Source organism: Elephas maximus, chromosome 13, assembly GCF_024166365.1.
Source record: "Elephas maximus indicus isolate mEleMax1 chromosome 13, mEleMax1 primary haplotype, whole genome shotgun sequence".
Classification (NCBI taxonomy): Eukaryota; Metazoa; Chordata; class Mammalia; order Proboscidea; family Elephantidae; genus Elephas; species Elephas maximus.
Window position 1 is genome coordinate 29,788,498 of NC_064831.1, and position 16,977 is coordinate 29,805,474.

The window sequence follows — 16,977 nt, forward strand, 5'->3', positions numbered from 1 at the left end:
TTAGGTAAAGATTACAGCCTTGGAAACCCTACGGGGCAGTTCTAATCTGTCCCACAGGCTCACTATGAGTCGGTATCGACTCGACAGCAGTGGGTTTGGTTTTGAATTTTTATCAGGCACAAGGACCGCCTCAAAGGCCTTGAACTTTCCCTGTGCTTGATGGGCCACCCCCAGATCCAAGGTCAGATCTTTGCAACCCACTTGTTAGTGAAATATCTGCCCCTTTCCCTTTCTCCTCTGTCAAACCCCAACTGGAAAAACTTCCCTTGTTCTCCTCCCTACACGTATTTTACAGCTTCCCTTCCAGAGTGCCACGTTTAAACGACAGGGACCCACACTAGGGAGGCAAGTGGCAAGTACGCAGCTGCCTCCCCCACACCCGGCAGCTCCAGGCTCCACACAGGCCCTCACCCAACACCTGTTGCCCCCATGGAGGCACAAGGCCCTGACATCAACACACCAAAAGGAGAGGCTGGGCCAGTTTCAAAAGGTTAGGAACTCCTGGTCTGAAACATATCAGATGTCAAACAGAATACCCAGAGATAATCTTCCTTTGCACAACCCAATAATATGATCCCATGGCATGCATGCACAGACGCACACATACACACACTCAGGAAAAACACTGAAAGGGCATAACAAAATATGAATCATGGTTACCTCTGCTTATGGGTGTGATTTGTAATTTTCTACTTCGCTGGCTTTCCCATGTTTTCTTATAATCATAATTCCTTATAATCACAGAATATCCTGAAGACGTAGTGTTTCCTTTAGACAATCCGATAACATTATACCGGGGGTTAGGGCGGAACCATATGCAGACTCAAACACACACAAAACCACCTTTATGTAGTGGTAGCACGGTGGGTCCTGGCTTCTATTTCTAAATTTAAACTTCTCTGGGTTTCCCTATTGCCTTATAATTACATTTTTAATATTCAATGTTATTTTACAATGGATCCAATAATAATAATTTAATTTCTTTTAAAACTCTGAGAGAAGCTTACTGTCATGGCAATGTCAACTTCAAATATTCTGTTTGGCCCAAATGAATCACAGAAACACTCCCCAAATCTCAATGGTTTGGATCCACTTCAGTACTGAAGACATTAAAAAGTAAAACCTCTTGCTGCTTTCTCATGAGCCTAACCCGACTACGTGTACACACTCTGTGCTGTCGTGTAGTTTACAGTTGGAACCATGGAGTAGAGTCTAGTTTATATTCTCTTATTCACTTGCCAGGCTGCTGTTCTACATAGTCATGAAAACTACAATTTGGAAGAATTAAACATTCTACTATGCTGATACACTCAAATTTACCAAATCTTTTTCTACTGTTAGGTCTTTAAGCTGTTTGTACTCTTTTTGGCATCATAAAAATGCTACAAAGAGCATTTATTGGCATTTAACCTTCCTGGATCCTCAACAAACATGAAAATCATTATAACATATACTAGATATGGCAAAAGATGACAGCACCCTAAGCTGGCACTGCCAATTCTGGATCTACTGTCAACCTCCACCAAGTAACTTAAAGTCCGTTCTACAATTTCTAAAACAAGAATAGTACCACCTGCCCTGGTAGTAAATCTGCTGAAGGTCAAACTGGTTGATGTGGTCAGAAGGTGAAGCTATACAAATCACAGATGTTACGAACGGCAGAAATGCTGTCTGGGAATCTCAGCTCAGATTCCCACTGACTCACCTATCAAACTCTGGGGCCCTCGATGCATTAAACACTAAGCCAGATGCTGAGATTATAAAAATGGAAAAGAAACAGGCCCTGTTCCTAGGGAGTCTGGAGGGGTTGGGGAGAGACAACATGAGACACAAAATGTGAAAGCAGGGTGTGGACCCAGAGCCAGGGGGGCCCAGGGCACAGGCTCCCCGGGAGCCTGGAGAGGTCCCAAAGGAGGTGATATGGGAGATAGGTCTGGAATGATAATGAGAAGTCTGCCAGGCCAAGGATGGCATGGAACAGCTTATCAAAGGGGATAGCATGCTTTGCGAATGGTGAGAGGTTTGAAAAAATCAATGCTGCTAACTATTCCGCAGTGAAAAGAGCCCCTCTGCTCTCCGTGAACACTCACTTCTTCACTGTTGTTGTTGATGTCAGGTGCTGTTAAGTCAGTTCCAAGTCACAGCAATTCTATGCACAACAGAACGAAATGTTGACTGGTCCTAGACCATCCTCACAACCGTTGTTACATCTGAGCCCATTGCTGCACCCACTTTGTCAACCCACCTCATTGAGGGTCTTCCTCTCTTTCGCTGACCCTCTACTTTACTAGGCATGATGTCCTTCTCCAGGGACTGATCCCTCCTGATAACATGTCCAAAGTAAATGAGACAAAGTCTTGCCATCTTTGCTTCTAAGGATCATTCTGGCTCTTCTTCTTCGAAAACAGATTTGCTCGTTCTGCTCACAGTCCATGGGATATTCAATATTCTTCGCTAATACCGTAATTCAAATGAACGCACCATTCTTCTTATTCATTGTCTTCCTTACTTATTGTCCAGCTTTCGTATACATGTGAGGTGCACTTCTTCATATGGATACAAAAAGTTCACATTCAGGCAAATGAACCGAAGGTCTGAGAATGTCTCCCATGGAGCACCAGCTCCCCCTTAATGACCTATTTAAACATCCTAACTTATGAATAATACAAATACTTTTGAGATACTATTACCATCTGAGTTCCAGCTTTTTCATGATTCAATTGCCACACACAGAGCAATCTCATGTCTTCTCTCAACCTTAACTTTTATTCCTAAATAAAATCATTATTTCTCTTTGTGTGGAGTGATGGAGGTAAGTTAAAGCAAAATCAATGACATATTTATTCAATGGCATTATTTATTCAAACAGCTGCCCGAGAGCACGTATATTTTTGTGCTTTATAATCTTACTTGATAAGAATTGCCCTGTTTATCCCTGGGTGTGGTAGGGTAGTAACTCATTCATTCATGCTAACACGTATAATAACTGAGCACCTACAAAGTGCCAGGTAATGAACAAAACAAAGATCCTTGTCCTCAGGGAGCAAACATTCCAGTTGGGGGAGAGACAGTAATAAACGGCGCTCATTCTGGGCACCTGGAGACCAGGCACAGCTCTAGAGCCCCATCCTCCACTCATCCTGCTACAGCTGGACAATGACATCTTCTTCATGTCTGTGTTTTAGCAGCAGGAATGGCAGGAAGCGTTTCACATTCATGTACACCATGATCCCGCATTAAAGTGTGCATCTGTTTTCTGATTGTTTCCAATTTACTTCCTCATGGTGGAATTTTGTTAGGTTTGCAGCAGCCGAGCGTCTGCTGATGTCTTCTGCGATTACTCTGACAACTCAAATTTCTTTCAAGTTTTGAAACTGATACGGCCATCTGAAAAATGCCATTTGAATTATGCGTCCTTAATGTACTGCTGAGCATCTGCCCACATTGAGCACATGTGCCATTTTCTGACGCCCACTCACAGTTCTACAAGACATTCCTGCTGCTTTTCCTTCTCTGATCAGATTTCACAGGTGGGAAGAGTCTTCACCTTCCACATTGCTTGTGGGTCCCATTATCAACACTATTCTCCCTGCACACGTCTTTTTATCTTTTTACCTACGTTTAAGACAGAAAAAAACTGAAATACTCAATGTGTTCTACTAAAATCCAACTCTACGTAGGCAATGAATACAAAGCAGACCCAAACATATCGGCAGCCTGTACTTTTTACTCACATAAAAATTATGGGATCCTAAGAGCTCAGCTGCTAACCAAAAAAGTTGGCAGTTGCTGCTCCTTAGGAACTCTGTGGGGCAGTACTACTCTGTCCTATAGGGTCCCTATGGGTCAGAACTGACTTGACGGCACCTAACAACAACTTTTTCATAAAAATACTTTTTAAGTACTATTACCATCTGAGCCCCAGCTTTTTCATAATGATTTAATTTCACACCTTTCTCCTGATGAGAGGCAGGTGGGTTCGAACTGCTGACCTTTTGGTAGTGGCTGAGAGCTTAACCACTGTGCCACCAGTGCTCCTTGGAGTTACCATATGACACAACAATTCCACTCCCGGGTATATAACCCAAAGAACTGAGAACATATGTTTTCACAAACCTGTGTGCAAATGTCATAGCAATATTATTCATAGGAGCCAAAAAAGAGTGGAAGCAACCCAAATGCCCATCACTTAATGAATGGATAAACAAATCATGGTATATCCATACAATGGAATATTATTTGGCAATAGAAAGGCATGAAGTACTGATACATGTTGCCACATGGCTGCACCTTGAAAACATTAAACAAAGTGAAAGACACAATTACAAAAGGCCACATACTGTATGATTTATCTGTAATGTCCAGAATAGGCAAATCTATAAAGACAGAAAGTAGATTAATGGTTGCCATGGGCCGGGGGCATGGAAGATGGGGGATAGGAAGGGACTGCTAATGGTATACAGGCTCTTTTTGGGGAGATTAAAATGTTCTAAAATTATATAGTGTGATGGTTGTACAACTCTGTAAATATATTAAAAACCACTGAGTTGGGTACTTTAAATGGGTGAATTGTATAGCATGTGAATTATATCACAATAAAGCTGTTAAACAAACAATAATGCAGAAAAAAGAAAGAGACAGATGGCAGGAGGCAGTGAAGAGACTGGCATGAGACAGTGGTTGCTATCAGTGAAAGCAGAAGGGAAGAACCAGAAGAGTCGAGTCACCGCCATGGTGGACACAAGGCAGCAAGCAACAGAAGCTGCTTCTGTGGAGACAGCTCCAGGGCTACCTGAGGACCAAAACTTCCCTCAGCAAATGTTTAATATTGGGCACCTCTGACGGCAGGCACTGAGCCAGGTGATGGGAATAAAATGAGGAGCCAAATCAGACAGCCCCCGTTTTCAAAGGGCTGAAATTCCATGGAATGAAGGAAAGGGTGGTTAAGTAATGACATCGTGTGGGTGTGTAATTATTTACTGAGGCTAAGGATTCCAAAGGGGCAGAACACGGCTGTATGACAGTCTAACAAATGTCCTGAACTAGACTTGGGAGATAAGGCAAGGCCCTGCAGAGCTAAAGCTTGAGTTAAAGAAGGCGGGATGAATAACAGCTAATGTGGACAAACACTGGAGGGCGGGCTGAGGACACCTCAGACTCAAAGAACTTGCGGCAGGAGGGAAAATGGCACATGGCTGCAGCCAAAGAAGGCTGGTGTGACTGGAACGCAGAGAACAAGAGTGCTGTGCAACGATGCTGGGGAGAGACAATGGCCAGACCATGCAAGGCCACTGAGATAAGGACCTGGTGTAAATCCTAAATCCAACTGGAATGCACTTAAAGGGACTGATGTCAGCCAACATGTATTTTGGGAAAAGGGCTGAAAAGAGCCAAAGACCAGTTGAGGAACTACTACAGCAATCCAGGGAGAGATGAAGATGAGCTAGATGCAAGGGGGCAGTGGGCAAGTGGGAGGTAGACAGTACCTGTCAGGTAGAGTGGACCGTGGGCAAGATGCGTCTGCTCTCTAGGAGACCTGCAGGGTCAGTTTCCTCTCTCCCCGAATTCCACGTCACGTATTCTTAAATTAAGCCCCACTGACCACAGTAATCTGACCACATGTCTCTGTTCAGTACTTGTATCACCGCTAACACAGCCTCATAGGAGCCCAGGTGGCACAGTGGTTAAGCATTTGGCTGTTAGCCAAAAGGTCAACGGTACAAACCCACCAGCTGCTCTGCGGAAGAAGGATGTGGCAGTCTGCTTCCATAAAGATTACAGCCTTGGAAAGCCTATGGGGCAGCTCTACTCTGTCCTACGGGGTTGCTATGAGTCGGAATCGACTTGACAGCAACGTGTTTAACACAGCATCTGGCACTGGGAGTTCTCAATCTCAGTCACCTGAGAAATCTGGACCTTCTCAGCTGCCCCTCTTTTCTGAAAAGGAGCGCACAGATAAAGCTAAATATGTTCACCCGCTGACACCCATTCTGTCAGCATATGCAAATTAAGCTTATCTAGCTCTTCCCAGCCTCTTTTTCAAAAGTGCAAGTCAGGTCACATCAGTCCCCTGCTGAAAACCTTCCAGTGCATTCCCATGGTCCCAAATCCAAGTGTGCATATTAAAAAGAAATCTTCCTTAAAATCCTGGAAAACCAAACCCATTGCTGTCGAGTCAATTCCAACTCATGGCAACCCTAGAGGACAGAGCAGAACTGCCCCATAGGGCTTCCAGGAGCAGCTGGTAGATTTGAACTGCTGACCTTCTGGTTAGCAGCTGTAGCTCTTAACCACTGTGCCACCAGGGTTTCCTCCTGGAAGAGGGGCTACTCAATTTTATAAAAATGAAGATGATACAGTAAAACCTGTGAACGCCAGAATCTGCATAAGGTGAAAACCCGTCAGAGAAGTAAAACACAAATATTTTCCACTAAAACGAGCAACAGAAAAACGGTAACACGGCACCCTGTTAAAGGCAAAAGCTTCCAAAAAAAAAAGGCCCGGAAAAACAAGGCAAAAGCGTCAAGTTCCAGCTCCAACAGGTTTCAATGTAACATTAAAAATCCCTAGGAATTATCTATTTGGTGACAAAGCTCTCAGATATTACACGTAGTTAATTTTGTTTATCTCCCCCAACGGAATATAAACTCCATGAACATAGAAACTCTAGGACAATGCCTGGCTCACAGCACAGGTTCAATAAAACTGCTGAATAAACGAAAATTCTGGGTACTACTCCTCCAAACCAAAACCAAACCTGTGTCTACTGACTGAAAATTCCAGCAATGTTCTTTTTTTTGTTTTTTATTCCTAGCAATATTCTTAATTTATCAATCAGAAACAAAGCGTAGGAAAAGTTCATAATATATTAGTTCAAAAGTTTTTCAACTTTAAAAATTCTCCGTAACAATTTGGCAGTTTCCCAAAAAGTTAAACACAGAGCTGCCACATGATCCAGCAATTCCACTCCAAGGTCTAGACCCCAGAGAACTAAAAGCAGGAACACAAACAGATAACTTGTACACCAATGTTCACTGCAGCACAGTGGCCAAAAGGCAGAAGCAACCTAAATATCTATCACCAAATGAATGGATAAATAAAATATGGTATATACATACAAGGAAATACTACTCAGTAATAAAGAGAAATGAAGTCCTGATACATGCTAGAACATAAACGAACCTAGAAAACATGCCGAGTGAAATAAGTAAGTCACAAAGGGACAAATATTGTATGACCTCACTTACATGAAACAGCTAGAATAGGCAAGGATACGGAGACCAAAGTTCATAGCGGTTACCAAAGGCCGGGGGGAGTGACTCACTGCTTAGGGGACACTAAGCTTCTGTTAAAGGTGATGGGAAAACATGGAAACAGGTAATGGTGATGACTGAACAACACGATAAAGAAAATTAACACCACTGAATTGTACATGTGAAGAATGCTGAAATGGCAACTGTTCTGTTATGTACATATTTACCATAATTAAAAAAATGTTCTCAATAGTACAAGAAAATAAGAATAATCAAAGTGGGGGAAATGGCCAACTCTATAAGCTATTAATAAAATAAAGAAATACACCTACAAAAACATTTCTTTCCTCTAAGCCACACAACCAGGCAGGACTAGAAGTGGGGAGGTGAAAGACTGAGACCTTACTGGTGACCGTGAAAAGCACCCCAGCACAATTTAACAAGCTCTAATTTTTTTTTTTTTTTTTAATGAAACAGTGCAGTTGTTAACGACAGAATCTCTCTTAATGAAATACACCTGAAGGAAACAGATAATCCAAAAGGGTAAAGAAGAAACTTATAAAATACATGCATAGCTTAAAAATAAAATATATGCATAGCTTAAAAGTAATAATAATGAAAAATGGAAAACATTTCAAATGACCAATGAATAGATGAAGCAACCTATGGAACCTCAAAACCTTGAACTATACGCCATTAAGAATAACTACATGGATTCCACTGACACTTTGTTGTTGCTTTTAGGTGCCATCACGTCTGTTTCGACTCACTGCCACCCTATGTACAACAACACTGCCCAGTCATGCACCATCCTCACAATCACTGCTGTGTCTGAGCCCATTGCTGGAGCTACTGTGTCCATCCATCTCGTTGAGGGTTTCCTCTTTTTTCCTGACTTTACCAAGCATAATGTCCTCCTTCAGGGACTGGTCCCCTCTGATAAGATGTCAAAGTATATGCTTCTAAGGAGCTTCAGGCTGTACTTCTTCCAAGACAGATTTGTTCATTCTTCCAGCAGTCCATGGCATATTCAATGTTGTTCATCGACACCATATTTCAAATACATCAATTCTTTGGTCTTCCTTATTCATTGCCAAGTTTTTGCAAGAACATGACGTGAATGAAAGTATCATGGCTTGGGTCAGGCACACTTTAGTCTTCAAGACGACATCTCTGCTTTTTAACAGGTTAAGTGTTTTGCAGCAGATTTGCCGGATGCAATATGTCATTTGATTTCTTGACTGCTGCTTCCATGGATGCTAAATGTGGATCCAAGTAAAATGAAATCCTGGTCAACTTCAATATTTTCTCCGTTTGTCATGATGTTACTTATTGGTCCAGTTGTGAGGATTTTTGTTGTCTTTATGTTGAGGTGTAATCCGTACTGAAGGCTGCCGTCTTTGACCTTCATCAGTAAGTGCTTCAAGTTCTCCTCACTTTTAGCAAGTAAGGTTATGTCATCTGCATATCACCGGTTGTTAATGAGTCTTCCCCCAACCCTGATGTCGTGTTCTTCTTCATACAGTTCAGCTTCCCGGTATTCTCTTTTAGCCAAGATCCCTCTGACATCAGCAATGATATCACTCGTTCCATGTTCCCTTCTGGATCCAGTCTGAATTTCTCGCAGTTCCCATCTATGTACTGCTGCAACCGTATTTGAATTATCTTCAGCAAAATTTTACTTGCACCTTGGTATTAATGATACTATTCAATAATTTCTATGTTCCGTTGACTCTCCTTTCTTTGGAACAGTCACAAATATGAATCTCTTCCAGTCAGCTGGCCAGGTGGCTGTCTTCCAAATTTCTCAGCAGAGACCACTGAGTGCTTCTGCACTGCATCCGTTTGTTAAAACATCTTAATTGGTATTCCATCAATTCCTGGAGGCTCGTTTTTCGCCAATATTTTCAGTACAGCTTGGACTTCTTCAATTCTATCAGTTCTTTATCATATGTTACCTCCTGAAGCGGTTGAACCGTCGACCGATTCTTTTTGGTACAGTTACTCTGTATTCCTTCCACCTCCCGTAGAATCCTTCAATATCGCAACTCAAAGCTTGAATAATTTTCTTTAGTTCTTTCAGCCTAAGAAATGCCAAGCATGTTCTTCCCTTTTGATCCTCTAACTCTAGGTCTTTGCACATTTCATTATAATACTTTCCTTTGTCTTCTTGAGCCACCCTTTGAAATCTTCTGTTCAGTGCTTTTACTTCATCATACCTTCCAGTAGCTTTAGCTATTTTACGTTCAAGAGCAAGTTTCAGAGTCTGACATCCATTTTGATCTTTTCTTTCTCTTTCCTGTCTCTTCAAGGACTCCTTGCTTTCTCCATGCATCATGTCCTTGATGTCATCTTACAACTCACCCCGTCTTCAGTCATTACTGTCCAATGCATCAAATCTATTCTTCAGATGGTCTGTAAATTCAGGTGGGATATACTCAAGGACATACCCTGCCTCTCGGGGACTTGTTTTAATTTCCTTTAGCTTCGACTTGAACTTGCATATGAGCAATTGATGGTCTGTTCTGCAGTCAGCCCCTGGCCTTGTTCTGACTAATGATATCGAGCTTTTCCACTATCTCTTTCCAAAGATGCAGTCAATTTGATTCTCAGGTACTCCATCCAGCAACATCCCTGTGTACAGTCGCTGTTTATATTGTTGAGAAAAGGTATTTGCAATGAATAGGTCATTGGTCTTACAAAATTCTATCACTGGATCTCCGGAGTCATTTCTATCACCAAGGCTGTATATTCCAACTACTGATCCTTCTTCTTTGTTTCCAACTTTCGCATTTCAACCACCAGTAATTATTAATGCATCTTGATTGCATGTTTGATCAATTTCAGACTGCAAAATTTGGTAAAAATCTTCAATTTCTTCACCTTTGGCCTTACTGGTTAGTGAATAATAGTTGTATTAACTGGTCTTACTTGCAGGGGTATGGATATTATCCTATCACTGACAGCGTTGTATTTTAGGACAGATCTTGAAAAGTTCCTTTCGACAATGAATGCAACATCGTTCCTCTTCAACATGTCATTCCTGGCATAGCAGATCATATGAGTGTCCAATTCAAAATGGCCAACAGAGTCCATTTCAGCTCACTAATGTCTAGGATATCGATGTTTATGCATTCCATTTCCTTTTTGATGACTTCCAATTTTTGTAGATTTATACTTCATACACTCCACATTCCAATTATTAATAGATGCTTGCCACTGTTTCCTCTCACTTTGAGGCATGCCACAGCAGGAAATGAAGGTCCTGAAAGCTTGACTCCATCCATGTCATTAAGGTTGACTCTACTTTGAGGAGGCAGCTCTTCCCCAGTCATATTTTGAGTGCCTTCCAACCTGAGGGGCTCATCTTCCAGCACCATACAGACAATGTTCCACTGGTTTTCAATGGCCAATTTTTTTAGAAGTAGATCACCAGGTCCTTATTCCTAATGTCTTAGTCTGGAAGGTCCACTGAAGCCTGTCCACCAAGGGTGACCATGCTGGTATTTGAAATACCAGTGGCAGAGCTTCCAGCATCAGTTACACACAAGCCACCACAGTACAACAAACTGACAGCCAAGTGGTGGACTGATACTTTACGTATATATAATACTTCTATTATAACAGCATTTTTGTTAAAAACCTGACAATAATACAACCCCAATTCTGTACTTCGCAAAAGATGAATAAATTTAGGTTACAAAGTTTTGTGTTTACTGACATTCAAAATAAATCCACTATTAAAATTACCTGTGTTTGTGAAAGCTGAATGCTCTGAACCTGCGGAAGTAGGAAGTAAGCACTGGGTGGTGGCTTTGCAGACTCTTCAGCAGGGATTCTGCGAGTGCCAATTCCAGATACCTGCAGAGACAAAAAGAGAATTACACTTATATTAGAGCTTTAAAACACATTGACCAGATTTGGCGCTTCCTTAAAAAGCTGGCAATAGAACTACCATACAAGCCAGCAATCCCACTCCTTGGACTATATCCTAGAGAAATAACAGCCTTTACACGAACAGATACATGCACACCCATGTTCACTGCAGCACTGTTTACAATAGCAAAAAGGTGGAAGCAACCAAGGTGCCCATCAACAGATGAATGGATAAATAAACTACGGTATATTCACACAATGGAATACTACACATCGATAAAGAACAGTGAGGAATCCGTGAAACATTTCATAACACGGAGGAACCTGGAAGGCTTTATGCTGAGTGAAATTAGCCATTTGCAAAAGGACAAATATTGTATAAGACCACTATTATAAGAACTGGAGGAACAATTTAAACTCAGAAGAAAACATTCTCTTGTGGTTACGAGGGGGGGGAGGGAGGGAGGGTGGGAGAAGGGCATTCACTAATTAGATAGTAGATAGGAACTACTTTAGGTGAAGGGAAAGACAGCTCACAATACGGGGAGGTCAGCACAACTGGACTAAACCAAAAGCAAAGAAGTTTCCCAAATAAACTGAATGCTTTGAAGGCCAGCGTAACAGGGGCAGGGGTCTGGGAACCATGGTTTCAGGGGACATCTGAGTCAATTGGCATAATAAAATCTATTAAGAAAACATTCTGCATCCCACTCTGAAGAGTGGCGTCTGGAGTCTTAAACGCTAGCAAGCAGCCATCTAAGATGCATCAATTGGTCTCAACTCACCTGGATCAAAGCAGAAAGAAAAACACCAACGACACAAGCCAATTATGAGCCCAAGAGACAGAAAGGGCCACATGAACCAGAGACTACATCATCCTGAGACCAGAGCAACTAGATAGCGCCTGGCTACAACTGATGACTGCCCTGACAGGGAACATAACAGAGAACCCCTGAGGGAGCAGGAGAACAGTGGGATGCAGACCCCAAATTGTCATAAGACCAGATTTAATGGTCTGACTGAGACTAGAAGGAACCATTCCCGAAGCCAACTCTTCAGACATGGATTGGACTGGACAATGGGTTGGAGAGGGATGCTGGTGAGGAGTGAGCTTCTTGCATCAGGTGGACACCTGAGACTATGTTGGCATCTCCTGCCTGGAGGGGAGATGAGGGTGGAGGGGGTTAGAAGCTGGCGAAATGGACACGAAAAGAGAGCGTGGAGGGAGAGAGCGGGCTGTCTCATTGGGGGAGAGTAATTGGGAGTGTGTAGCAAGGTGCACATGGGTTTCTGTGTGAGAGACTGACTTGATTTGTAAACTTTCACTTAAAGCACAATAAAAATTATTAAAAGAAAAACACTGATCATAATGCTAAAGTAGCTTTCCCAAGTAAATCTGTATTCACGACTTGGCCTTCAAGATTCTTTTATTCCAACTATTATAATTACCTCTGTCTCCACACGACACAATGAATATTGCTATACTTCAGCTGAATGTTCCTCACTGTGGTCAATCTTTTGACAAATAGGTAACTCTTTTGATACGGGACCAACAGTTTAGTGGGATTAATAAGAATTAACCACAAAAAGGGCTGATCTTGGCACATAAATTACTTGATGCCACACCCTGTTACAATGTCACAGGTACCACTTAAGGTAAAGATTCTGAGCTCTTTTTGTGAACAGAAGATTCTTCATGCTCCCCTTCTAGTACCTTGATGTTTAGTGAGCTCCATGGGAACTGGCTCCCAGCACACCATCAATGCTTCCTGCTTAGATATATTCCTGAGCCAAGGAGAGGAGGTAGGTCGAATCACTAGAGGTTGCCTCTATAGCTCCCTCCATGAATTGTACAGGAGTGAAAGCCCTAAGTTTTGAAAGCCTGCTATATTTTATACTGGAAAAGTGAGTGTGATAGATTCCTTTGTTTTGTTCCAATAACCTTCCAAAGATTCATACTGAGGGTTATGGCTCTGTTCTCTGTACTGAAGACAGCAAACCCTAGCGCATGAGGTGGAAGAATGTGACAGCTGGTAAGTTTAACATCACTAAGAGTCTTATATTTTACTGACAAAAAGCATGCAGCTGACATTTCCAAATCTTTTTAAAAGTATCCAAACCTGTTAGTTAAGTAGACAAACAAATGATGTGAAAAGAGGAAAAAGTTACTTACATGATAGGAAAGGACTCCGTATGAGGAGGTATTAATAAATAAAGAACTTTCAATGCTTCCTTCTTCAGTAGGTAGGAAAATAATCCTGAAAGAAGTTTTTCCCATTGCTGGAATTACCTAGGGGAAAAAAAGGGTACCAAATTAGCTATTTGGAATGCTACTCCCTTTTCATAAATTATCTTTCACGGACTTTCTTTCTGGTAATACTGTTAACAGATTTTTGCATAGTCTGCACCCTTGATTTATATGCATCATGAGGTCCTGAGAATCCCTAAACTGATCACCATCCAACAACCTAAGAGAATATTTCAAAGAACATACCACAGACTTATGGCAAGATGTTGCCAAGTCCTTTCACTTTAGATAGGAATCATGTGTCTCACATCCTTCCTTTCCCCTCCTCTTCCTTACTCATGTGTTCAACAGCCTTTATCTAACACAGTTCTATCTCTACTTAAGTACAGAGAATAATCAACATAACAAGCATGTTAATCCTTAATGAAAATCAGGAGCAAGGTTTACCTGGACAGACTGGCATAAACAAAATAACATTGCTCCCCTGCCTCTTACACCATTTCCTTAGTCCCGGTATTAAGAAAAAGAAAAAAGATATATATATGCATATATGGCCTGGTGGTGCAGTGGTTAAAGTACTTGGCTGCTAACTGAAAGGTCGGCAGTTAGAACCCACCAGCCACTCTGTGAGAGAAAGATGTGGCAGTTTGCTTCCCTAAAGATTATAGCCTTGCAACAACCCTCTGGGAGGGTTCTACTCTGTCCTACAGGGTCGCTCTGAGATGGAATCGGCTCAACAGCAAAGGGTTTGGTTTCATTATATACATATATATTGTATATGTATACTGTCAATCTGACATAGTGAGCAATATAAAAATCAATCAGCACTGGGCCACCAGGGCTCCCATGAGCAATTAGGATCTCCATTAAAAGCTTAAGACCACTGAAATTTTAACTATAAGAAGAACCAGGATTTTGAGCTGTGTTATGGTATGAATTAGCTTATAAGGATCCATCTACCACCTTGTAAGCCTTATATTTACACAGGAGGAATCGTAACTTTCTTAGTAAGTCGCAAGGTGAGGAGACCACAGCTGTAAACTTGTATTAGCTACTAAATGCTTTAGCATTTGTCATAATTTCAAGACAAATAATACAAGGTTTTCATTAGTCATTATTCATATTAAATGTACATACATTACTACCTAGTTTAGGCTCTTTAAACTTTTTTCCCCTATACGTATCAAGAGCCACCAAAACTATGAAAATGAACAACTGTAAAAATAAATGCAAAAGCACACATGCAGAAGGAAACAGTCTGGGTAGCAGAAAAAGGGAAGACAAGGGAGCAAAAAGCTGAAACTTCCAGCCAAAGAAAGCAAGAGCACCTGGCAGCCCGCCACAGCATAGTTTCCAAGAGTACATCAACACTCACCCTGCAATGAACAGGAGGCACATGAAAATGTCTAGCAGCTGTAAACACCGAATTCACCACCACCTCGCTATCCCTACTAGGGTTGTAAGCATAAAGGATCTTTGCTGCTGGATGGCCCAGGAACCTAGGACGGGAAACACGAGAAAAGGTGATGTATTGTGTGGCTATAAATATAACTATACGTATATATGTATTTCCTTAACCCAGAAACCTGTTGACATTCATCATAAATCTAAAAGCAACCATTATCAAATCTTATTAATAATAAAATACTTAATCCATGAGAATTTTTCTTAAAAAGTCCTTTTACAAGCCTTATGCCCATTCACACTAGCACCCTACTGGTTTTTGTGTTAGAAGAATTTGACCCATTTGGGCCATTACATAAATGCTTATAAAAAACCCATAATGCGAAACAGGCACTTCACTGATTAGGTTCTTTAATTCAAATGGAAATACATTTTTAGATAACCAACGGTACTCACAGAAAAACCCAAATGTCTTTGGGTTTGTTTTTGAAGTAATAAATTTAAAGAGATTTAAAAAATATGCATATATATATATATATACACACACACATATATAAAATTCTCACTCACAAAAAGACTGCTCTTTGCTAGATCTGAAAGGAGGAAAACTTTAATTGTTGCTAAATGCCACTCTTGGGGCAAGAATGAAAACCCTGCAGTGCTCTCTAGCCGTGGTTTAAATTGCGAGCTTTTCAGAAAACTCTGATAAAAGCAATGGCTTCTCCCTCCGCAAACATGCACACACATAAAGCTTTATATATAATTCCAAACTCCCCGTGAGCCTCAGAGGAGCGTGCCAGCTCTACAGCCAGTGCTCCATATGGTGAAGGCTGTAAGGTCAGTCAATGGTCTGCACCTACACCACCAGCTCCGGACACAGAACTGCAGGGCGAGGGGAGCAGGGCTCTGGCCACCGACCTGGAGCTACCTGCACCGTCCCTTCTAATCATCTATTTTCGATTCCTACTGCCCAACACAAATTCTCTCTGGCTGAATTATGCTGCAATAATTAAAGAGTCAGCAAAAATTTCACTGAAGTCATTTATCCAGTTTTCAATACGCTCACAGTAGTCATTAGTACAGCCCAGAAATCAAACTATATTTTAAATTGAGAAAAAAAAAAAAAAAAAAAAGACCTTCATATATATTATGCCTGTATTTCTCTAATTTTATTCTGATTCTAAAAATACTGGCTTAAGGGAAAATGAAATGTATGCTCTTATGCCTGAGACTTCCAAAATACTGTATTTACCACCACCAAGTCCTCAAGGCCTTTTCTTCTAGTTTTTCCTCCTACTTTTAATCATAAGCCTTACCTGAAGGTTTAATATGTCCAATGTGCATTTTTAAAAAATAAAATCTTTATAGCCAATTACAAATAAAATACACAACTGTGTGATTAAAATCTTTTTTTTTTTTTTTTTTTGTGTTCTCAAGTAATAACATTAGAAATTTTTTTGCACCATCATAAGTCACCTCAGAAATCCCTATCCCAGAGCACTGGCCTCACATTTGCCTTTTCCTCCTCAATTAAATACATAAAGACTTCTGTGGTTTTAGGCTTGAATAACAAGAATCAATCAGCAAAATTATTAATACTTATCCTCCAACCTTTGTATTCCATTCACATAACTAGAATACAAGATTTTTGGTTTCAGAGAATACAAATGTCCTCCCAGAGAAAACACATTAGAAAGTTAGGGCTGCAAAACTGCAAGGCTACCGAGCCCGGTCACCGTACCCACAGCAACCTGGCCAGACCCAGCAGGGAACACTGGCTGACATCTACTCACCCCTGTGCTATTTTTATTCTATTTTTAAGTGTTAGAGGGAGACAAATTTCCTGCACTAGTGACAACTGGAAGACATTCTATTAATTTAATACCACTGAAAGAATGATTAAAATCTCTTATGAATGATTAGCACTTTTGATCTTGGGACCTGTAGGATATTAACCCTTAAAACAAGCCTTACAAAGGAGGCAGAGGGCAATGGAATAACATGATCCTGATTTTGAATCTTAGAGGGAAACCAAAGCTATGAAAAGGAATGGGGCTTGACCCAGGTCAACATCAAAATAAACATTAACAGCAAAAGCTGAATTCAGGGCAGTGAAGAAATCAGGAGAGCTCTCAGGCTAAAGTCTTAATCTAATATGCTTATAAATTATGTCTTCTGTTAGATGTAAACCTTGAC

The 16,977-nt window shown here is 41.1% G+C and overlaps 1 protein-coding gene across 3 annotated transcripts in view; it reads right to left on the minus strand.

Annotated features, from left to right (window-relative positions):
* Nucleotides 1–16,977, minus strand: part of TMEM131L (transmembrane 131 like) — a 191,424-nt gene that overhangs the window by 83,471 nt on the left and 90,976 nt on the right. For all 3 annotated transcript variants that reach the window (XM_049852639.1, XM_049852638.1, XM_049852640.1), the window contains exons 5-7: nt 14,753–14,876; nt 13,303–13,419; nt 11,004–11,114 (exon numbers count right to left, since the gene is read on the minus strand). In XM_049852639.1, the coding sequence (XP_049708596.1) occupies nt 11,004–11,114; nt 13,303–13,419; nt 14,753–14,876 (352 nt within the window). The remainder of the gene's footprint in view (nt 1–11,003; nt 11,115–13,302; nt 13,420–14,752; nt 14,877–16,977) is intronic.